We start from the raw sequence: 23,441 nt of genomic DNA on the forward strand, positions 1-23,441 counted from the left end.
TTACCATGCTGGAAATGGCAGTAGGTTCATGATTACAATGTTGGCAATGACAGTAGGTTCATGATTACAATGTTGGCATTGGCAGTAGGTTCATGATTACAATGTTTGAAATGGCAGTATGTTCATGATTACAATATTGGCAATTGCAGTAGGTTCATGATTACAATGTTGGCAATGGCAGTAGGTTCATGATAACAATGTTGGAAATGACAGTTAGTTCATGATTACAATGTTGAAAATGGATATAGGTTCATGATTACAATATTGGAAATGGCAGTTAGTTTGAAATAACAATGTTATTGCTAGGTTCTTGAATACAATATTTGAAATTGCAGTTGATTTGTAATTACAATATAAGGACAATATTATTACTATGTTATTATAATGTTATTACAATGTTATTACAATCTTATTACAATTTTATTATGATGTAAATACAATCTTATCAAAATGTTATTTGTAGGTTCCTAGAAGACCTCAATGAAGGTGTTTACATTCAGCAAACTTTGGAAAGTGTTCTTCTGAACAACGATGGAAAACAGCTCATGGTAAATTGTTCAAGAGGTCAACTTTGTTATGTCTAAGAGGATTGAGTCCAGTTTTGTAGAAGAATATTCCTGATTTTAGCCTTGTTCAGGGAAAACTGCACAGGCTAATCTGGGATGTAGCACTTTACATACATGCATTAAGCCAAGTTTTCCCAGAACACAACTCATTTGTAATGGGCAATTGCAATTGTTCTTAAATCTCCCTTTCTGTTTAAAGTTACTACATTTATCTGCATTTGACAAATGTTTATAGGGTATTGCGGCATGTTGACATTATGTAAATGTTCTATTTGAAAGTTCATTAACTTCATTTTAAATCTTGAAATGTGGATTTTTAATTTTGCCATTTTCACAGAATTATTGTTAAACAGCAATTTGATTTTTTTCTGCAATTAATAACTCTTTCATTAGACTATATAAAATCAAGATGGTCAATTTAGGGGGAGTGTTTAACAATATGTGAATTTCAAATTACATATAGACTTAAAAAGTTGTTTGATGAATGAAGTTGTAAAAGGAATATTTTTTACTAGAACAAGATTTAAAGAGGAATTGAAATTCTTGCTGATGTGTATGCATAGAATGTAATTTCAATCATATTTAATGTGTCATAAGCAGAGTAGTTTGAATCTGATTGTTATCGAAATGTGCATCATAAAGAAAGATTGTTGTTGACCAAGAGAGGGGTACACCCTACAAGTGAACACATTACATGGTGTGCATCATAAAGAAAGGTTGTTGTTGACCACGAGAGGGGGATACACCCTATAAGTGAACACATTACATGGTGTGCATCATAAAGAAAGGTTGTTGTTGACCAAGAGAGGGGTACACCCTACAAGTGAACACATTACAAGGTAGCTTAAAGTCGCCCTGCCGTAGTGGATATGGTGTCTGCCTAGCAACAGGGAGGTCACAGGTTTGATCCCTATTGTGTGAGCATTCCTAAAGACATCCCTCAAAGGCATCAAGGACTGGTTCTACCCAGGAAACAGACTTGTTCATGTTTCCATAAACTTTGGGTTTTGATGCAATTGAGCTATAATAAAAATGTTTTAAACTAAGCTAACATGGTAGCTCTTGTATCCTTCCAGTGTGAGATGTTGTACCTGTACGGAGTCATGCTGCTAATCCTGGACATGAAGATAGACGGGACTGTCCGAGAGAGAATGATGGTCTCCTACTACAGATACAGGTCTAGTGCAGCATTTTGTTTTACATCATGGAAATTTGTGTTGAATACTGTGTTAACCTTTTACCACTTAGATACACATTTTTCACCCACTTGTAGTACCTTAGATAGTTAATTTTAATTAAATACCTTTCTTACTAGATTCAATTTTTAAAGGCTTCATTTCCAACCCTTATACACTGATGAGCAGCAAACAGCATAAAAACTGAACAGACTGCGAGTTACTCGAAGGCTGTTCTGGTTTTATGCTGGTTGCAAAAGCCATTTTCACTTTGCTTCTTATGGGTGGGGGGAAAGTGATAGTGTAGCATTTTGTTTTACATCATGGAAATTGATATTGAATTCTGTGTTAAAACTTGTCTTCAAAATTGTGCAGTGTTTCTAATATAATTTTTGCTCATGATTAACTAATTGAAATAAGATGTGAGCCTCTCTCTGGAGAACACTGGCTGAATGCATGTGCGTAAAGTGTCTTCCCTGATTAGCCTGCGCAGTCAGGCTATTCAGGGACGACTGTTTCCGCTATTTTTTGTTTAGAGGAAGTCTATTTTAAACAAAAATGAAGTAAAAATGCGGAAAGTGTGGTCCCTGATTAACCTTTGTTGATTGCTGTAAAATAAATAGTGGATTTGTCTGTGTACAAACATGCCTGGGTCAGCAGTTTATGCAACACATTCTAGTTATCCCCCGCCGAATGTGTAGGGATATAAAATTGGCTTTGACCGCCCGTCCTTCTGTCACAAAACGTTTCAGGGCTATATCTCAGATATCATGCAACACTTCAACATAAACTTCATGGATAGGTTATATCTCAGATATCATGCAACACTTCAACATAAACTTCATGGATAGGTTATATCTCAGATACTCTACAAGATTTCCACATGAAACTTCATGGGTGTATAGATATCAATGAATAGAATTGCAATGCATAAAATAAATTACCGTTCACTTACAATTATTTTATATGATTATACCCTATATCAAAGGATTTGCACTCATCCATTAAAAAAATCTTTTTGGCGTGGGCTATCATTGTCAGTTCAACAAATTTGTTTGTTTCTTCTTTGTTTATTATAATTTACATTGACAGTTGACTGTCAAATTCAAAAAAGCAAGCCCTGAAGCTTAATTTTTAAAACAGTATTGCCAAATATGAAAAAATTGTCAATCAGAGGATTGCAAGTTATTCTTGGGAAATTCTCTGCATTTCAACCAGGCACCTTTTTTTTAGTCTTATTGTTTAAATTATAAACACTTTTAGCATCTTTCTTGTTATTATTGATTTTACATGAAAATTTGGGAGTAAATTTAAGTTAAAAATGAGATGCAGAGGAAAGCCCTGCGGCTAAATTTTGGAAAAAAGTAGATCAAAATTGTCAACCAGAGGTCTGCTAGTGCTAGTCAAGCTCTCTATTCTCAACCTGTCAACCTTGTGTCATCCTGTTTCTCAATTCAGTGCTCAGAAGGCTTCAGCTGGAGACTCGAACATAGATGATGTGTTGAAACTGCTGCGGAGTACGGGTTTCCAGAATGCTGGGCCCCCAAAGAGACCCCTAAACTACCCAGAATCCTTCTTTGCGTAAGGCTTGTTTAATATATATGTTTATATATTTTGATATATTTATCCTTGTTAATGCCTATTTATTTAAGGTCTATTAAAACAAAAACATAAGGCTAACTGAAAGTCTCTGGAATCAATTTCATGGGTAGAAACAGTACAGTCAAACCTGAAAACAGCGGTCAGTCAATGGAAATGGCCAAAGTGACTGTTGTCCACAAGTGACCGTTGAATTCGGATCACAATGTTAAGATGGTTTGTCAGTTCGTAGTATTGCTACGTCGTTACCCCACCCAGTCATTTACATACAGTGTAAAACAAAAGCTAATTGCCGTTAACTAAGCATAATAACAGAAATAACTTATGTGTTTACATTGAATAATACAGAGTAATATCTTATAGATTGATTTAATTTCATCTTGTTAAACTAAAGCAATAACTATCAACGCTGGTATATTTGTTTACTCATGCATCTCGTTCATTCAGTAAGTAAAGTTTGTCACGTGCCGTTGACACCACGTCCGTACAAGTCTAAAAAGCGGATTCGCTGTCATAAACCGATAGTACGGTGAAATTGTACCGTTGAAATTACCATGTACTAATTAGCGGTCATTTAATTAGTGATAATTACTTTAAACGTGTCACTAACTCTGACATATTTTCTTTTGAAGATACCCCCACAATTATCCCCGGAAAACAAACCGTCTCAACACCGTATTATTTGTTTACTCTCAGCGGGCCGCTTTTATAATATCAAAGACAAGTACCGCTTTCAGACGCTTTAACCGCAAAATAGACAGATAAATGATGTGCTGTTTTCGCGACTCGAGACGACTGACGCGTGACCGTTGATTTCAGGTCAAACATGCATTTCGGAGTGGAATATAGTGGCCGTTGGCCGTTATGGCGAGGTGGCCGTTCAATTCAAGTGTAATATAGAGTGTTTTTCGTAGGGGGGATTCCAGACTGACCGCTGTCTGCAGGTGACCGTTAATTCAGGTGGCCGTTAGGTCAGTTTCGACTGTACTTGTCTTTGTGGGGAGATCTAATCAACACTCCCACATGAATGTTCTCATAAAAAAGATCACACAAACTATAATATAATACACATTTTTGCCAAATATTATACAAAAATAATTTTTCAAAGCTTTATAATTTAAATATTTTGATTGTAGATTATATATATGAAAGAATTAAATATGTGTCATGAGTTTGGTTATAACGTAAACTTTCTTTTTGGATTTTAGTGTCACTTTCAAGTTTGCCAATATGTAAACAGGTGCCTTTCAAATGATAATTTTCATGTAAACATGCACTAAACTCAATGAAGACTGAATTGACACAAATATGTATATTTCTATTTATATTAAATCTTAAAGTATTTAAAACATGTAAACATGCCCTTAACTTAAAGAGCAGTGAAATGAATAAGTATAGACATTTCTTATTATCTTAGAGTTAAGCACTTTAAGTATTCAAAAAGCCATTTTGAAACTTATCTTTTAGTCGGGTGTCCATCGACCCCGAGTTTATCAACATGGTGATAGGGCGACTGCGTTCAGACGATATCTACAATCAGATATCAGCGTACCCCCTGCCTGAACATCGGTCCACAGCTCTCGCCACACAGGCAAGCATGCTCTACATCCTGCTGTACTTTGAACCCGAGATACTACACAACCAGCCTGCAAAAATGCGGGAGATTGTCGACAAACACTTTCCTGATAATTGGGTATGTAATGCACTTTTAGTGAGATTTTAGACAAATACTTTCCTGACAATTGTGCATGTTATACACTTTTTGGCAATATTGTTATGACAAAGTCATTACGTTGTAAAATATATACATGTAGTATACCTATTTCAGTATAAAATTTTTAAAAAGAATTTCTATGCTCTCTTTCAAAAAAGCTTTGGTATAATGATTTTAGGTTAGTCTGTTGGGAGGTTGGAAGTGAAAGTGCATGAGATTGATGAGCAACACTTTCCTCTACATGTATATGCTTTAACAGGTGGTCAGTGTGTACATGGGGATAACGGTCAACCTACTGGATGCATGGAGCCCATACAAGGCCGCAGTGACTGCCCTTAACAACACCCTGGATACCAGCAATGTCCGGGAACTGGTCTGTGAAACATTAAATGAGCCACATTCTGGGAAAACTGGGCTTAATGCATATGAGCATCCTAGATAAGTGATCAGTAATAGATGTGAGCACAGTGTGGTCCTAGATATGTGAACACAGTGTGGTCCTAGATATGTGATCAGTAATAGATGTGAGCACAGTGTGGTCCTAGATATGTGAGCACAGTGTGGTCCTAGATATGTGAGCACAGTGTGGTCCTAGATATGTGAGCACAGTGTGGTCCTAGATATGTGAGCACAGTGTGGTCCAAGATATGTGAGCACAGTGTGGTCCTAGATATGTGAGCACAGTGTGGTCCTAGATATGTGAGCACAGTGTGGTCCTAGATATGTGAGCACAGTGTGGTCCTAGATATGTGATCAGTAATAGATGTGAGCACAGTGTGGTCCTAGATATGTGAGCACAGTGTGGTCCTAGATATGTGAGCACAGATCGGTCCTAGATATGTGAGCACAGTGTGGTCCTATATATGTGAGCACAGTGTGGTCCTAGATATGTGAGCACAGTGTGGTCCTAGATATGTGAGCACAGTGTGGTCCTAGATATGTGATCAGTAATAGATGTGAGCACAGTGTGGTCCTAGATATGTGAGCACAGTGTGGTCCTAGATATGTGAGCACAGATCGGTCCTAGATATGTGAGCACAGTGTGGTCCTAGATATGTGAGCACAGTGTGGTCCTAGATATGTGAGCACAGTGTGGTCCTAGATATGTGAGCACAGTGTGTTCCTAGATAAGTGATCAGTAATAGAAAAGTAATCAGTGCATATGTGCACAGTGTGGTCCTAGATAAGTGATCAGTAATAGAAAAGTAATCAGTGCATGTGAGCACAGTGTAGTCCTAGATAAGTGATCAGTAATAGAAAAGTAATCAGTGCATGTGAGCACAGTGTGGTCCTAGATATGTGATCAGTAATAGAAAAGTAATCAGTGATGGCACTTTCTGCTGTTATGGAATATTTCTTGTTAAAAGAGGTCTCTCCTTAATGAAAATCCAGTTTAAAAGGAAAGTGTGAGCCTGTCTGTCTGTGCAGACAGCACAGCCTTGCATTGAGCCCAGTTTTCCCAAAATGAGGCTCATTAATAAAGGATTTTATCTTGATTTCTCCTATAGATCATATTGAAATTTGCATTTTACTCCTTTAAATTCAAGTTCATGTCCATTTCCCAAGAACAAGGCTCTTAATATACAAATATAAGCAAACAATATTTACAGTCAATGAAGTATTATTATCCACTATGAAAGTGACAAAGCTTCAAATATCTTAAGCTACATTATTCAAGAGGGGAAACAAACTAACAATATTACATCCATTGCAACTTACAACAAACAATATTTCCATAATGAAAGTTTTCCAAAAATAAATATTGCAGTCACAGAGCTTAAGCTAAATGTGATTTTACAACAAAAACTATTTGCAGTCGATGAAGTACGCTACCAAGGTTACAAAGCTCCAGCCAGTCCTTGACAAGTACCTCAAGGAGGGTGTACTGGTCGAGGAATTTATACTGGACAGCATCCCAAAACTGCTCAATGTGATGCGTGACTCCAACGTAATCCTGCGCTGGCTCATGCTGCACACCTGCGCACTCTCCCCCAGTAGGTAACATTACACATTGTCTGTAAACCTGCACTGTTTTCCCTAGTAGGTAACATTACACATTGTCTATAGTATAGCCTGACTCTGTGCTGGCTCATGCTGCACAACTCACTCTCTACCTTCCTAGGTTACATAAGTTTTAGATTTTAATACCATTTTTATACCCCCACAAACGAAGTTTAGGGGGGTATATAGGAGTGAACTTGTCTGTCCGTCGTTCGGTCGGTCTGTCAGTCTGTCTGTCGGTCCGTATTATGTGTCTGCTCTCTAATTCATCCGATCTTCACCAAACTTGGTCAGAAGTTGTATCTACATGATGTCTAGGCAAAGTTCAAACATGGGCCTTGCCGGGTCAAAAACTAGGTCACGGGGTCACTTAGTGCGTTTTTAACATTCAGCATGTTGTCAGCTCTCTAATTCAAGTAGTTTTCATCCGATCTTCACCAAACTTGGTCAGAAGTTGTATCTAGATGATCTTAAGGCCAAGTTCAAACATGTGCCTTGCCGGGTCAAAAACTAGGTCACGTGGGTCACTTTGTGCGTTTTTAACATTCAGCATGTTGTCCTCTCTCTTATTCAAGTAGTTTTCATCCGATCTTCACCAAACGTGGTCAGAAGTTTTATCTAGATGATCTGAAGGCCAAGTTCGAACTTGGGCCATCCCAGATCATAAACTAGGTCACAGGGTCACTTAGTACGTTTATCACATTGAGCATGGTGTCCGCTCTCTATTTAAGTAGTTTAAATCTGATTTTCACCACACTTGGTCAGAAGTTGTAACTAGATGATGTGTGGGTCAAGTTCGAACATGGGCCATGCCGGGTCAAAAACTAGGTCACGGGGTCTTATAGTGTGTTTTAAACCTCACCATGTTGTCCGCTCTCTAATTCAAGTAGTTTTTATCCAATCTTCACCAAAATTGGTCAGAAGTTGTATCTTGATAATGTCAAGAGCAACTTTGAATATGGGTCATGCCGGGTCAAAAACAAGGTCACGGGGTGCGTTTTAAACATCACAATGTTGTCCGCTCTCTAATTCAAGTAGTTTTCATCCAATCTTCACCAAACTTGGTCAGAAGTTGTATGTAGATGATGTCTAGGTCAAGTTTGAATACTGGTCATGTCGGGTCAAAAACTAGGTCACAGGGTATCTTAGTGCGTTTTAAACCTCACCATGTTGTCCGCTCTCTAATTCAAGTACACTGCAACGCCGATATATCGCGGACCGTTATATCGAGCTGTCCAATATATCGCGCTTTGGCTATGGCTCCCAAAAAACCGACAAGCATGATCACTAAATGTCATGTTTTAATCTGAGAATTCGCTAACTTAAGCAAAAAAACGGTTCTAGCAAGTATTAACACCCTATATGTCGCGGCTTACTATGGCACGCAGTGAAGCGTGAAAAACAGTCGATAAGTGACAGTGTTGTGTACACACGGCTGGGATTGTTTTTAACACTAAACAAAAAACCAATTAGTGTCATTTCAAAGGTAATAATGGCAGTTTACTGGTATATAAATCGTTTAATTTCGGTACTGGTCATGAATTTCTTTGTTCTTGTAAAAAGCACGCGAAAATTAGCGTGGGTGTATTTATTTGTAAATAAAAGTTTCGTAGCGGGTACAACATTGAGATAATTTAATTTCCATTAAAATTTTCGTTGTAAATTTCAACTAAAGTACCGCGGTATCTCGCGAATTATGTGGCATTGACATTTCCTCTTAATAAAATATAATTCAAACACGCTGTATCGTTACCGTTACGCTGTTTCAGTTCCTTCATTAGGACTATTTATAAGGGTAAATTCGAATCCATGCACAATTATATTTTAGACGTTTTTTTAAGGCAAGAATTTTTGTTTTGAACTGTTTCGCCAGCGATCGTACAAGAAAATGAAAAATATAATTTACATTTTGGTTTTTATGATAAATACAGATACGTATGTTGTTATGAAAAATGTTTATTGTAGAATTGGTTTGCAATTATTACTATAAAAATATGTAGCATCGCTGTATATAAAATGAAAACATTGGGGAAATTTGACAAATTAGCCGCAATACAATTTAGTTAGACATTTCTCGAATTATATCGAGCGCTGGATATATCGCGCTCGCGATCTTTGGATCCCAACAACCGCGATATATTGGCGTTGTAGTGTAGTTTTCATCCAATCCTCACCAAACTTGGTCACAAGTTTTATCTAAATGATCTCTAGGACAAGTTTGAACATATGCCATTCCGGGCCTAAAACTAGGTCACGGGTCACTGAGTGCGTTTTTTAACATTCAGCATGGTGTCCGCTCTCTAATTCAAGTAGTTTAAATCCGATCTTTACCAAACTTGGTCAGAAGTTTTATGGAGATGATCTTAAGGCCAAGTTAGAACATGGGCCTTTCTGGGTAAAAAACTAGGTCAAAGGGTCACTTAGTGCGTTTTAAAAATTGAGCATGGTGTCCGCTGTTTTTAGCTCCACTGGCCAAAGGCCAGCGGGGCTTATGTCATGGTCCTGTGTCCATCGTGTGTGCGTGCGTCCGTGCGTGCGTGCGTCTGTTCGTGCGTTAACTTTTTCTTTAAACATCTTCTTCTCCTAAACTACTGGTCTAAATCTGATGAAATTTTTCAGGAATGTTCATGTGGTGAACCCCTTTCAAATTTGTTCAAATTATGCCCCTGGGGTCAAATTTGACCCTGCCCCAGGGGGTCAAAAAATTGAAAATTTGCTTATAAAAGGCCTATTTTGTGCAAACTTTATAAATCTTCTTGTCCATAACCATTAGGCCTAGGGCTACCAAATTTGGTATGTATTGACATCTTATAGTCCTCTACCAAGTTTCTTCAAATTATGCCCCTGGGGTCAAATTTGACCCTGCCCCAGTGGGTCAAAAAATTGAAATTTGCTTATATAAGGCCTATTTTGTGCAAACTTTAAAAATCTTCTTGTCCGTAACCATTGGGCCTAGGGCTACCAAATTTGCTATGTAGTGACATCTTATAGTCCTCTACCAAGTTTGTTCAAATTATGCTCCTGGGGTTAAATTTTACCCTGCCCCGGGGGGTCAAAACATTGAAAATTTGCTTATATAAGGCCTATTTGTGCAAACTTTAAAAATCTTCTTGTCCATAACCGTATGGCATAGGGCTACCAAATTTGGTATGTAGTGACATCTTATTGTCCTCTACCAAGTATGTTCAAATTATGCCCCTGGGGTCAAATTTGACCCTGCCCCAGGGGGTTAAAAAATTGAAAATTTGCTTATATAATGCCTATTTTGTGCAAACTTTAACAATCTTCTTGTCCATAACCATTGGGCCTAGGGCTACCAAATATGCCATGTAGTGACATCTTATAGTCCTCTGCCAAGTTTGTTCAAATTATGCCCCTGGGGTCAAATTTGACCCTGCCCCGGGGGGTTAAAAAATTGAAAATTTGCTTATATAAGGCCTATTTTGTGCAAACTTTAAAAATCTTCTTGTCCATAACCATTGGGCCTAGGGCTACCAAATTTGCTATGTAGTGACATCTTATAGTCCTCTACCAAGTTTTTTCAAATTATGCCCCTGGGGTCAAATTTGACCATGCCCCGGGGGGTTAAAAAATTGAAAATTTGCTTATATAAGGCCTATTTTGTGCAAACTTTAATAATCTTCTTGTCCATAACTATTGGGCCTAGGGCTACCAAATTTTGTATGTAGTGACATCTTATAGTCCTCCATCAAGTTTGTTCAAATTATGCCCCTGGGGTCAAATTTGACCCTGCCCCGGGGGGTCAAAAAATTGAACATTTGCTTATGTAAGGCCTATTTTGTGAAAACTTTAAAAATCTTCTCGTCCATAACCATTGGGCCTTGGGCTACCAAATTTGGTATGTAGTGACATCTAATAGTGTTCTACCAAGTTTGTTCAAATTATGCCCCTGGGGTCAAATTTGACCCTGCCCTGGGGGGTAAAAAAATCGAAAATTTGCTTATATATGGCCTATTTTGTGCAAACTTTAAAAATCTTCTTGTCCATAACCGTATGGCATAGGGCTACCAAATTTGGTATGTAATGACATCTTATAGTCCTCTTCCAAGTTTGTTCAAATTAAGCCCTTGGGAACAAATTTGACCGTTCCCCAGGGGTCACAAAATTGAACATATGCTTATATTGGGCCCATTTTGTGCAAACTATAAAAATCTTCTTGTCCATAACCATTGGGCCTATTTTTACCAAATTCGGTAGGTAGTGACATCTAATAGTTCTCTACTTAGTTTGTTCAAATTATGCCCCTAGGAACAAATTTGACCTTGCCCCAGGGGTCACAAAAATGAACATATGCTTAAATAAGGCCTATTTTGTGCAAACTTTAAAAATCTTCTTGTTCTTAATTATAGAGCCTAGGGCTATTAAATTTGGTATGTAGTGATATCTAATAGTCCTCTACCAAATTTGTTCAAATTATTCCCCTGGGCTCAAATTTGACCCGGCCCCGGGGGTCACAAAACTGAACATTTGACGTTTACCAGTGAAAATAACTGCGGCCGTTTGGCTGTGACCAACAACAACATCAACATCTTGTAAACATGAGATAAAACCCTGTCATTTAGTGCCATTTTAGGTCAGATGGTGACTGCATACAAAGGCATTGAAGTAAGAACATGTGTTATGAATGTTTTTCTTATAAACTGAAAAAAGTCGGGTTTTATTTAAATATGTCGAAAGTGACCATATATCCGGATGAAAATATTTTGGATGACATGTTAATTTCATGTCTTTTTTGTAGTGTTAAAACCAGTTTAATAATATATTATTGATTTTAAAAACACAACTTCCATGAACATAATTATTTCAAGGAAAGTCAATATATGATACTGCACGGTAAACTCAAACTTTGTATCCAAGAGAAGGTGTTGAAATTAATGAAGTGCAATGTTCTTAACTATCGTATATGCTGCTTTTTAATAACTTATTATTCATTGTTCCATTTGTGAATCGTGACTGATCATGAATTGTTGAAATGATTGTCAATTGCTCAACAATCCATATATATTTCTGACCATTTTATAATTTTCTTAATATCAGTTATGAAATGATCTTAGAAGTCAAATGTATTACTTAATTAAATACATTTATAAATATAAAGAAATAATCTTTAGATGATCATAATATTCTCAGGCCTGTTGGTCTTAGGGATGTGTGGGTTGATGAGCAATTTCTCCTTTTATCACAATTATTTCTACCCTACCTGATCATTTCCTTCATATTCCATTTTAATTCAATTGACGTCTGCAACCTCTTTCAAATTGGGAAAGTCCAAAATGTGTTGTTTGGTAAAGGGTTAAGGCATTTTGATTCCTATGGGTCTTGTGAATCTGTTTCAAATCAAATGCGTAGATTTGATCTTCAGCATCTAAAAATATGTGAAATAGAAAGAACGACAATATCTTTTTGAGAGATAAATGTACCTACGTTATAAGCAAAGGATCTGTGCAACAATTTCCGGGCTTTTTTGTCTGTTTAGTTAACACGGTAGTAACTTTTTCCATATATAAAAATGCTCACCCATCCAACTTTAAGCGCCCAGTGGGACGAGGGATAGAAAGAGAAAGTCACATGCTTGAGTACATTTCAACCCATGCGCAATACACGTTTTTTTCGCAAAGAAAAAACAGCGGAGCGATACAGGGCCATCATGGCCCTCTTGTTTGTGAAGACGACATGCAAATAGTATGTGTCAATGCGGCATGTGGGGTTATTCGTCACGTCTGTGACAAAGCTCTAGTTTTAGATTTATTGCATCAAAAACCTAAGGCTTATTGAAATGCCTGGTAGAAAAAAGTACTGGTGTCTTTGGGGAGAGATCTAAAGAGCGCTCCCACAGTGAGGATCTACCTTGTGACTTCAAGTAGAACCTTGAGGTTATATAACTCTTTTTGTGTAGTGTTGTTGTGGTCGTCTGTTATCTGCTCCATTTTTATGCCCCCAGATTGAATGATCGGGGGTGTATTGTTGGCCTGTCTGTCTGTCTGTCTGTCATTGTATGTGTCACAAAACTTTTACCTTGGTCATAACTTTTACAATATTGATGATAACAACTTGATATTTGGCTTGCATGTTTATCTCATGGAGCTGCATATTTTGAGTGGTGAAAGGTCAAGGTCATCCTTCAAGGTCAAAGTTTAAAAAAAAAAAAAGTGGCGCATTCGGGGGCATTGTGTTACTGACAAACACATCTCTTGTTGTTTTTAATCCTGGTGGTTTCTAATATGGACACCATTACTATGCAACACTTTTGTTAAGCAACATATTTCTTTCACTTCATCTTACATACAAATGATGTGATATTTGAAGAAAACAATGACAAATGTTAACCTAGTTAGAATTTTCTTGCCTGATGAATATAAACTGGTTACAGTGATAAAGCATTCACTTACGCTTTTCTGACTAAATACAACTATTTACAAGGGGTAACAATTGCTTATATTTCCATTAAGTTTACTCATGAAAAGTAAATGTATAAATGTTTGTTAACATTACACATCAGGTTTAAACATTTCATCAAGTGTGGTAATTTCAATAGAGAATAAAATTCATGCCGTAATTGTTTCTGCTGTCAACTCTAGTGCTGTTTCTGTGTGTTGATGAATAATGCAGTATAAAAGCAAGGGAAGCTGCTTGTACATTATAGTGAAGCATATGACATTTTTAGTCTCCCTAGTTATCTAAAGTAATCTTGTTTTGCACACTTGCACTCTGTCTTTAACCCTTTGCATGCTGGGAAATTTATCGTCTGCTAAAATGTCGTCTGCTGAATTTCTACAATTAGCATTTCTTCGATTTAAAAAAAAAAATACTATCAGAATAGCAAACAGTTTGGATCCAGATGAGATGCCACGTTCTGTGGCGTCTCATCTGGATCCAAACTGTTTGCAAAGGCCTTCAAAATTCGGTTCCCGCACTGAAAGAGTTAAGAGGTTCTGTTAAATATAATATGAAATGTACATTTTAAAAGTATTAACAATACTCAAATGCTTATTTGCATAAACATTTTAACCTCCCAAAACGACCTCTTTGGATAACTTTGCAAGTTTATAAAACTTTTTTGAAATCATAAACATATCATAACCATTTGGAACAAGCAGTTTTCATTTAAATCTGAGCCATCTGGCAAGGGATGTAGCACACTCATATGTTATACAATAAAATCAGTTCCTGAAAACACAGCCAACGTTTTAATTATTTGAAATGATGAAGATGCTCGCCAGTCAGTAACTAATGACAACAATCTATACGTATTCCACACCAGGTGCGGAGACCAACAAGCGTTGCAAGCAGCTGCGAGACCAGGTGCTTACTGACAGCAAGTACAGTCCCCTGCACGTGTTTGAGCTACTGCTGAACACCGCGCAGTTTGAGTTCAAATTAAAAGAGGTATTAATACTGCACAGTGTGAGTTCAAGTTAAAAGAGGTACTGAACACTCACAGTTTGAGTTCAAGTTAAAAGAGGTACTGAACACTGCACAGTTTGAGTTCAAGTTGAAAAAGGTACTGCACACTGTACAGTTTAAGTTCAAGCAAAAAGAGGTATGAACACTCACAGTTTGAGTTTAAGTTAAAAAAAGGTTTGTAAAAAAAGGTATGAACACTGCACAGTTTAAGTTCAAATTAAAAGAGGTACTGAACACTGCACAGTTTGAGTTCAACTTAAAAGAGGTACTGAACACTGCACAGTTTGAGTTCAAGTTAAAAGAGGTACTGAACACTGCACAGTTTGAGTTCAAGTAAAAAGATGTATGAACACTCACAGTTTGAGTTCAAGTTAAAAGAGGTATGAACACTATACAGTTTGAGTTCAAGTTAAAAGAGGTACTGAACACTGCACAGTTTGAGTTCAAGTAAAAAGAGGTGCTGAACACTGTGCAGTTTGAGTTCAAGTTAAAAAAGGTATGAACACTCACAGTTTGAGTTCAAGTTAAAAGAGGTACTGTACACTGCACAGTTTGAGTTCAAGTAAAAAGAGGTATGAACACTCACAGTTTGAGTTTAAGTTAAAAGAGGTATGAACACTGCACAGTTTGAGTTCAAGTTAAAAGAGGTACTGAACACTGCACAGTTTGAGTTCAAGTAAAAAGAGGTACTGAACACTGTGCAGTTTGAGTTCAAGTTAAAAGAGGTATGAACACTCACAGTTTGAGTTCAACTTAAGAGGTACTGAACACTGCACAGTTTGAGTTCAAGTAAAAAGAGGTATGAACACTCACAGTTTGAGTTCAAGTTAAAAGAGGTACTGAACACTGCACAGTTTGAGTTCAAGTAAAAAGAGGTATAAACCCTCTACAGTTTGATTTTCAAGTTAAAAGAGGTACTGAACACTGCACAGTTTGAGTTCAAGTTAAAAGAGGTATAAACCCTCCACAGTTTGATTTTCAAGTTAAAAGAGGTCCTGGACACTGCACTGTTTGAGTTCAAATTAAAAAAGGTACTGAACACTGCAATGCTTGAATCTAAGTAAAAGAGGTACTGAACACTGCACAGTGTGAGTTCAAGTTAAAAGAGGTATGAACACTGTACCATTTGAGTTCAAGTTAAAAGAGGTACTGAACACTGCACAGTTTGAGTTCAAGTTAAGAGAGGTACTGAACATAGAGCAGTTTGAGTTCAAGTTAAAAGAGGTATGAACACTGCTCAGTTGGAGTTCAAGTTTAAAGAGGTATGAACACTACACAGTTTGAGTTCAAGTTAAAAGAGATTCTGAAAACTGCACAGTTTGAGTTCAAGTAAAAAGAGGTATGAACACTGCACAGTTGGAATTCAAGGTAAAAGGTACTGAACACTGCACAGTTTAAGTTCAAGTTCAACGAAGTATGAACAGTGCACAGTTTAAGTTTAAATTGAAAGAGGTACTGAACACTGCACCGTTTGAGGTCAAGTTAAAAGAGTAACTGAACACTGCGCAGGTTGAGTTTTAGTAAAAAGAGGTATGAACACTGCACAGTTTGAGTTGGAATTAAAAGAGGTACTGAACATGGCACAGTTTGAGTTGAAGTTTAGAGAGCTATAAACACAGCACTATTTGAGTTCAAGTTAAAATAGGTATGAACGCTGCACAGTTTGAGTTCTAGTTAAAAGAGGCATGAACATTTCACAATTTGAGTTCAAGTTAAAAGAGGTATGAACACTGCAAAGTTTGAGTTCAAGTTAATAAATGTATGAACACTGCATCGTTAGAGTTCAAGTTAAAAAAGGTATGAACACTGCATGGTTTAAGTTCAAGTTAAAATAGGTAGGAACATTGCACAGTTTGAGTTAAAGTTAAAAGAGGTATGAACACTGCACTGTTTGAGTTCAAGTTAAAAAAAGGTATGAACACCACACAGTTTGAGTTCAAGTTAAAAGAGGCACTGAACACTGCACAGTTTGAGTTCAAGTTAAAAGAGTTATTAACAATCACAGTTTGAGTTCAAGTTAAAAAAAGGAATGAACACTGCACAGTTTGAGTTCAAGTTAAAAGAGGTATGAACACTGCATCGTTTGTGTTTAAGTTTAAAGAGGTTTAACACTTCACCGTTTGTGTCTAAGTTTAAAGAAGTGAACATTGCGCAGTTTGTGTTTAAGTTAAAAGAGGTACTGAACACTACACTTGTTGAGTTCAAGTTTAAAGAGGTACATATGTATGAACACTGCACTGTTTGAGTTCAAGTTAAAAGAGGTTTATTAACCCTTTCCCATTCAGATGCAAAGTAGGAATGGCTATATGCAACCAGCATAAAACCAGAAGTATTGCGCCAGGCTTACTTGAATATTAATGAGAAAATAAGCAAATTGTTACTAATTAGAAAATTTGGCGAAATAAAATTGTATTTGGTTGCAACTTTTTATGCCCCGGTAGGGTGGCATATAGCAGTTGAACTGTCCGTCTGTCCGTCTGTCTGTCAGTCTGTGCGTCCGTCCGAAAACTTTAACATAGGCCATAACTTTTGCAATATTGAAGATAGCAACTTGATATTTGGCATGCATGTGTATCTCATGGAGCTGCACATTTTGAGTGGTGAAAGGTCAAGGTCATCCTTTAAGGTCAAAGGTCAAATATATGGCTTCAAAGCGGCGCAATAGGGGACATTGTGTTTCTGACAAACACATCTCTTGTTCTTCATAATATCCCATGTAACAGCCATAATGGAAAAAAATAATTCTACAGTAAATGTTAAAAAGATTTTTTTTTAAAGGATGTCATAGCTGTTTATAAAATCTGCATACCATTAACGAAATAAATGTCATTGCCCAGTTTATATTTTTCAGTTTGCAGGCAATTACGTTCGTATATCAGTAGACTTGTTTTCAAACAGCTGTTCAAGCAGATGTTGGCAGACAAGCAAATGAAATGGGAGGCGTACAAAAAGGAAGGTAGCGAGCGAATACAGGAGCTGTCGGATGTATTCTCTGGAACAAAACCGTTAACGAGAGTCGAGAAAAATGGTACGTGGGGTTCAAGTTTTTTTAAACCTATTTATTTTAACTTGATTGTATAGAAAGCCTAAGGCGTATTTAAAACACTCTCAAGTCTGTTTCCTGGAACTAGAATCAGTACTTGGTGACTATGGGGGAAATCTTAAGAACGCTCCAACAGTGGGATCGAACCAGTGACCTCCCAATCGCTAGGCAGACACCATATCCACAACACCATTGAGGCCTGTTTAAGTTGGGTTCAAGTTGGTCAGATGATCAGATGATGGGCAACTGCTGTAGTTTATTTGTAGCATCCTAATATACAAACTTTTCCAAGAAATTATTAGTCTTTTGCAATTGCTGTCTAAGTGAAGTTTAATTTGCATGTTATACCTTTTAAGTATGTAAAATATATTGATTTAGAGCCAAAACAACATAATTTGTAATGCAAATGTTCCGTTTTTCCCAAGTTAATCCCAAATTCTTAATTGCAAGCAAGTTGATGTATGTAACACTTTTAATATGTTGATAACAAAATACTGTGTAATAGCTTTTTTGTAGTTGGTAGTTAGACATGTTATGTATAAGGGTGCCATTATTTCCTAATTACAAATAATCCCTTAAAGGGGCCTTTTCACAGATTTTGGCATGTTTTGAAGTTTGTCATTAAATGCTTTATATTGATAAATGTAAACATTAAAAATTTAAAAGCTCCAGTAAAAAATCAAAAATAAAATTTTAAAAAGGAAAAATAAGTAGCCCGCTGTAGGGCTCGAACCAGTGACCCCCGGAATCCTAAAGTAAAAACGCATTGGCCAACTGAGCTATCCTGCCAAGCATACATAAAATGCGTATTTTATACGTTATGCAATCTTCGTAGTTTCACAAATTTAAACGACAACAACAGAACTCTCCAAATTATTCAATCGTTTCACGTTGCAACGCTTTATAATTTTTAGGTTTTTAAATCGTCAAAAGATGCATATAATGGCTATATTAGACCATGGCAAATGTTCAATAATACTGTTTCCTCACAAATATCATAACTAAACCGAAAATTTGCGAATCTGAAACAACTTTTTTCAATTTTGTCAATTTACCAAACCGTGAAAAGATCCCTTTAATACATTTAATTCCATTAATACACTTAACTCCCTTGATAATGTTAACATTGGATCTAAAAAGCTCCAGTAAAATAACAAGAATAAAATTAAAAGAAAAAATAAGTAACCCTCAACTGGGTTCAAACCACTGACCCCTGGAATAAAAGTCTACCACTTAGACCACTCGGCCATCCATGCTCATACAATGAGTGATGTATTACAGGCCTTGAAGAATTTTTCCAGAGCCACTCGCCCTGCAGAGCAGTAGGCCTGACAATCCACTCGCCCTTCACTTTAATTTACTCGCCTTGCATTTAAAAAAATATATATCTATATTTATAGTGATCAACCAGAACCTTTTTAACCTACGTAACATAGTGACACTAAACTGCAAACAAATTAAATACATTATCTGATGGATTTTATTTGCTTTCCTTACGATTTCTGCACCTGTTTCATTTTCTCAATACTTTGCGCTTCTTGTTTTGATGACCTTTCTTTCTGTTCCCTGTCTCCACCACCTTGCAGATATTTTAAAATAGAACCTTTTTCTATGCCGAGTTTTAATATTTCAGACGAACTTTTACTGAAACACACGCTTGATTAACAAATGGTTACAATTTGGTAAATTTTGGCTAAGGCTTCTGATCACGAATTATTCTGTTTATTAATAATTATTGTTTCTGTTTATTTTTAATTAAATATAAGAAGAATTATAATTAACCAGTTATGTATTATTTTTTCATTGATATTTACATTAAAATGAAATTTTATTCTTCACGGAATGATCAATATATTTAACTGTTGTTTTTTTTTACTTTTAATTGATTAGCTAAGAGCACTGACACCTACGAAAAGAGCGCAGCCGATTTCGAGAATTATTTTTACTGTGCCCGTGACGTAATTTTTCATAGTCAAAACGAAAGTGTAGTTTCTTTGTGTACTAAACCTATTTTTTGTTCATTTGAAAAATTGTTCGCAATTTGTATCAATGCGGCAGGAGTTCTGGAACTGAATTTATATTTCTCAACTTGAAAAACAGCACTCGCCTGGTCGGTCGAGTATTGAACAAACTTTACTCGCCCGACCGTCAACTTCACTCGCATATGCGAGCGGTTAAGTGGATTCTTCAAGGCCTGTATTATATACTTAACGACAACAACGGAACTCTCCAAATTATTTAATCATTTCACATTGCAACGCTTTATAATTTTCAGGTTTTTAACTCGTCAAAAGATGTGTTTAATCAATATTTTAGAGCATGGTAAATGTTCAGTATTACTGTTTCCTCACAAATATAACTACAACGAAAATTTGAGAATCTGAAACAATCTTTTTTAATTTGATAAATTTACCAAAACGTGAAATGGCCCCTTTGATACACTTTGTTCTTTTTATTCACAAAATTCTCATAATGCACTAAGAACCCTTAATACACTTAATGCCCTTAATAAACTTTATTGAATTAATACACTTAACCAATTAATATGCTAAATTCACAAAATAATATAGGTTATGTTTTAAACAGTAGCTTGTTAAAAACTACAATAATTAACGCGTGATTTTTAGCTAGGGGTTTTTGGAGAAAACCCGAGGTATTGTCATAGCCAGCTTGTCTTCCGCTGTCCGCCGGCCGGTAGATGCACTTTGATGAGTTCTACACGCCACATGCCACACTTGGGTCACTAGGTCAAGTTCACTGCGACCTCTAAAAAAAAATCAAAAAAAAATCTGACAAGCTTTCATTTATTCAAAACTGCACCTGCAGCTGAGCGTTGGCACCAGTTATGCGGTGCACTTGTTACCCTGTCCACTGGCTCATTCCCGCAACTTTACAAGCCTGGTTCTGAGAAAACTGGACTTCATGCATGTGGGAAAGTGTCATTCCAGATTAGCCTATGCAGTCCACCCAGGCTAATCAGGGACAACACTCTCTGCCTAATCTATATTTTCATTAAGAAAATACTTCCTTTAAACAAAAAAATCCAGAAAAGCAGAAAATGTTTCCCTGATTTTTCTTGGATGCCACTTTACACACATGGATTAAGCCAAGTTTTCTCAGACGGAGGCTCATGTGACTGGTTCTAGTTTTACTGCAACTGTATTTAACATGTGACTGGTTCTAGTTTTACTGCAACCTTATATAACACATGACTTGTTCTAGTTTTACTGCAACCGTATTAAACATGTGACTGGTTCTGGTTTTACTGCAACTGTATTTAACATGTGACTGGTTTTCATTCAAACGTATTTAACATGTGACTGGTTCTGATTTTCCTGCAACCGTATTTAACATGTGACTGGTTTTAGTTTTACTGCAACCGTATTTAACATGTGACTGGTTCTGGTTTTACTGCAACGAAACTTAACATGTTACTGGTTTTCCTGCAAGCATATTAAACATGTGACTGGCTCTGGTTTTACTGCAACCGTATTTGACATGTGACTGGTTCTAGTTTTACTGAAACCATATTTAACATGTGACTGGTTCTGGTTTTACTGCAACCGTATTTAACATGTGACTGGTTCTGGTTTTACTGCAACTGTATTTAACATGAGGCTGGTTCTGGTTTTCAGAAAATCTGCAGGCCTGGTTTGCAGAGATGGCTAAACAGATCAACTCCCTGAACTATGACGACTCTACGTCTGCTGGGCGTAAAATAGTGCAGCTCATACAGGCGCTAGAGGAGGTGAGGCCGCTAGAATGTTAACCCGTTACCACTTAGATATGTATTCAACCCTTTACAACTTAAATATGTATTTAACCCTTTACCACTTAAATACATGTCTTACCCTTTACCACTTAGATATGTATTTAACCTTTTACCACTTAGATATGTATTTAACCCTTTACCACTCAGGGCTTCCCCTGACTCAAAAATTTCTTTAGCCAAATTCACCTTCTTAGGGAAAAATTCTTCTATTTTTGGCTATTTTTAAGTTTTAATGAAGAAAAAGTTGTAGCCAAATAGATTTTTCTTTAGCCAAATAGTTCAATTTGTAGCCATTGGCTAATTTGGCGAATGGCAGAGTAAGCCCTGCCACTTAGATATGTATTTAACCCTTAGATATGTATTTAACCCTTTACCACTTGGATACGTATTTTGCCGCATTTGTAGTCCCTAAGAAAGTTAAATTTAATTAAAACCCTTTCTTACTAAATTAAAGTTTTAAAGGCTTCAATTCCAACCCTAAGATACTTATGAGAAGCAAACAGCATAAAACCAGAACAGACTGGGAGTTACTTATTTTATATCTGGTTTTTATGCTTCCTTCCAAAAAAAATTGGGGGGAGCATATAGTCGCCGCTTCGTCTGTCCGTGCGTGTGTCCGTCCGTCCGTGCACAATTTTTGTCCGGGCTATTTTTCATAAACTAGTGACTGGAATTTAATGAAACTTTATGGGAAGCTTCACTACCAAGAGGAGATGTGCATATTATCAGCCAGTTCTGGTCGGATGATTTTTCACAGAGTTATGGCCCTTTGAAATTTTCTATTAACTGTACTTATAGTGCAATTCGTGTCCAGGCTATTTCTCAGCAACCAATGACCGGAATTCAATGAAACTTTATGGGAAGCTTAACTACCAAAAGGAGATGTGCACGTAATCAGCCAGTTCTGGTCGGATGATTTTTCACAGAGTTATGACCCTTTCAAATTATCCATTATTTGTACATATAGTGCAATTCTTGTCCGGGCTATTTCTCAGCAACTAATGACTGGAATTCAATGAAACTTCATGGTAAGCTTCACTACCAAGAGGAGATGTGCATATTATCAGCCAGTTCTCGTCGGATGATTTTTAGTCCCCTACCAGTTTCACCCCTACATTGTTTTGTCTCCGTCCGTCCGTCACACTTTTCTGGATCCTGCGATAACTTTAAAAGTTCTGAGTATTTTTTCATGAAACTTGGAACATGGATAGATGGCAATATGGACATTATGCACGCCATTTCATTTTGTTCCTACGTCAAAAATTGTGGTTGCTATGGCAACAAATAGACTAGAAATAGTGATGATAATGGTGGTTTTTCTGGATCCTGCGATAACTTTTAAAGTTCTTTTTTTTTTTTCATGAAACTTGGAACATGGATAGATGGCAATGTGGACATTTTGCACGTCATTTCTTTTTGTTCCTACGTCAAAAATTGTGGTTGCTATGGCAACAAATAGACTAGAAATAGTGCTGATAATTGTGTTTTTTCTGGATCCTGCGATAACTTTAAAAGTTCTTAATATTTTTTCATGAAACTTGAAACATGGATAGATGGCAATATGGACATTATGTACGTCATTTCATTTTGTTCCTACGTCAAAAATTGTGGCTGCTTTGGCAACAAATAGACTAGAAATAGTGCTGAAAATGGTGTTTTTTTTCTGGATTCTGCGATAACTTGAAAAGTTCTTAATATTTTTTCATGAAACTTGCAACATAGATAGATGGCAATATGGACATTATGCACGTCATTTCATTTTGTTCCTACGTCAAAAATTGTGGTTGCTATGGCAACAAATGGACTAGAAATAGTGCTGAAAATGTTGTTTTTTTCTAGATCCTGCGATAACTTGAAAAGTTCTTAATATTTTTTCATGAAACTTGGAACATGGATAGATTGCAATATGGATATTATGCACGTCATTTCAGTTTGTTCCTATGTCAAAAATTGTGGTTGCTATGGAAACAAAAAACAAAAATTCTGAAAATGGTGAAATTTCTGACAATGGTGGAGCCGGTAGGGGACTTTTATTGCTTGGCAATAGTCTTGTTTACAGAGTTATGGCCCTTTGAAATTTTCCATTGCACATACAGTGCAATTCTTTTCCGAGCTATTTCTCAGTAACGTTTTACGGGTATTCAAT

General features: G+C 36.7%; 1 protein-coding gene across 3 annotated transcripts in view; it reads left to right on the plus strand.

Moving 5' to 3' along the window:
- Positions 1 to 23,441, plus strand: part of LOC127874198 (WASH complex subunit 5-like) — an 82,051-nt gene that overhangs the window by 7,536 nt on the left and 51,074 nt on the right. For all 3 annotated transcript variants that reach the window (XM_052418408.1, XM_052418407.1, XM_052418409.1), the window contains 9 exons: positions 464 to 548; positions 1,643 to 1,743; positions 3,200 to 3,322; positions 4,808 to 5,033; positions 5,314 to 5,427; positions 6,871 to 7,048; positions 14,338 to 14,462; positions 17,379 to 17,508; positions 21,159 to 21,271. In XM_052418408.1, coding sequence (XP_052274368.1) covers positions 464 to 548; positions 1,643 to 1,743; positions 3,200 to 3,322; positions 4,808 to 5,033; positions 5,314 to 5,427; positions 6,871 to 7,048; positions 14,338 to 14,462; positions 17,379 to 17,508; positions 21,159 to 21,271 — 1,195 coding nt within the window. The remainder of the gene's footprint in view (positions 1 to 463; positions 549 to 1,642; positions 1,744 to 3,199; positions 3,323 to 4,807; positions 5,034 to 5,313; positions 5,428 to 6,870; positions 7,049 to 14,337; positions 14,463 to 17,378; positions 17,509 to 21,158; positions 21,272 to 23,441) is intronic.

The sequence above is a fragment of the Dreissena polymorpha genome, chromosome 3 (genome assembly GCF_020536995.1).
Source record: "Dreissena polymorpha isolate Duluth1 chromosome 3, UMN_Dpol_1.0, whole genome shotgun sequence".
Classification (NCBI taxonomy): domain Eukaryota; kingdom Metazoa; phylum Mollusca; class Bivalvia; order Myida; family Dreissenidae; genus Dreissena; species Dreissena polymorpha.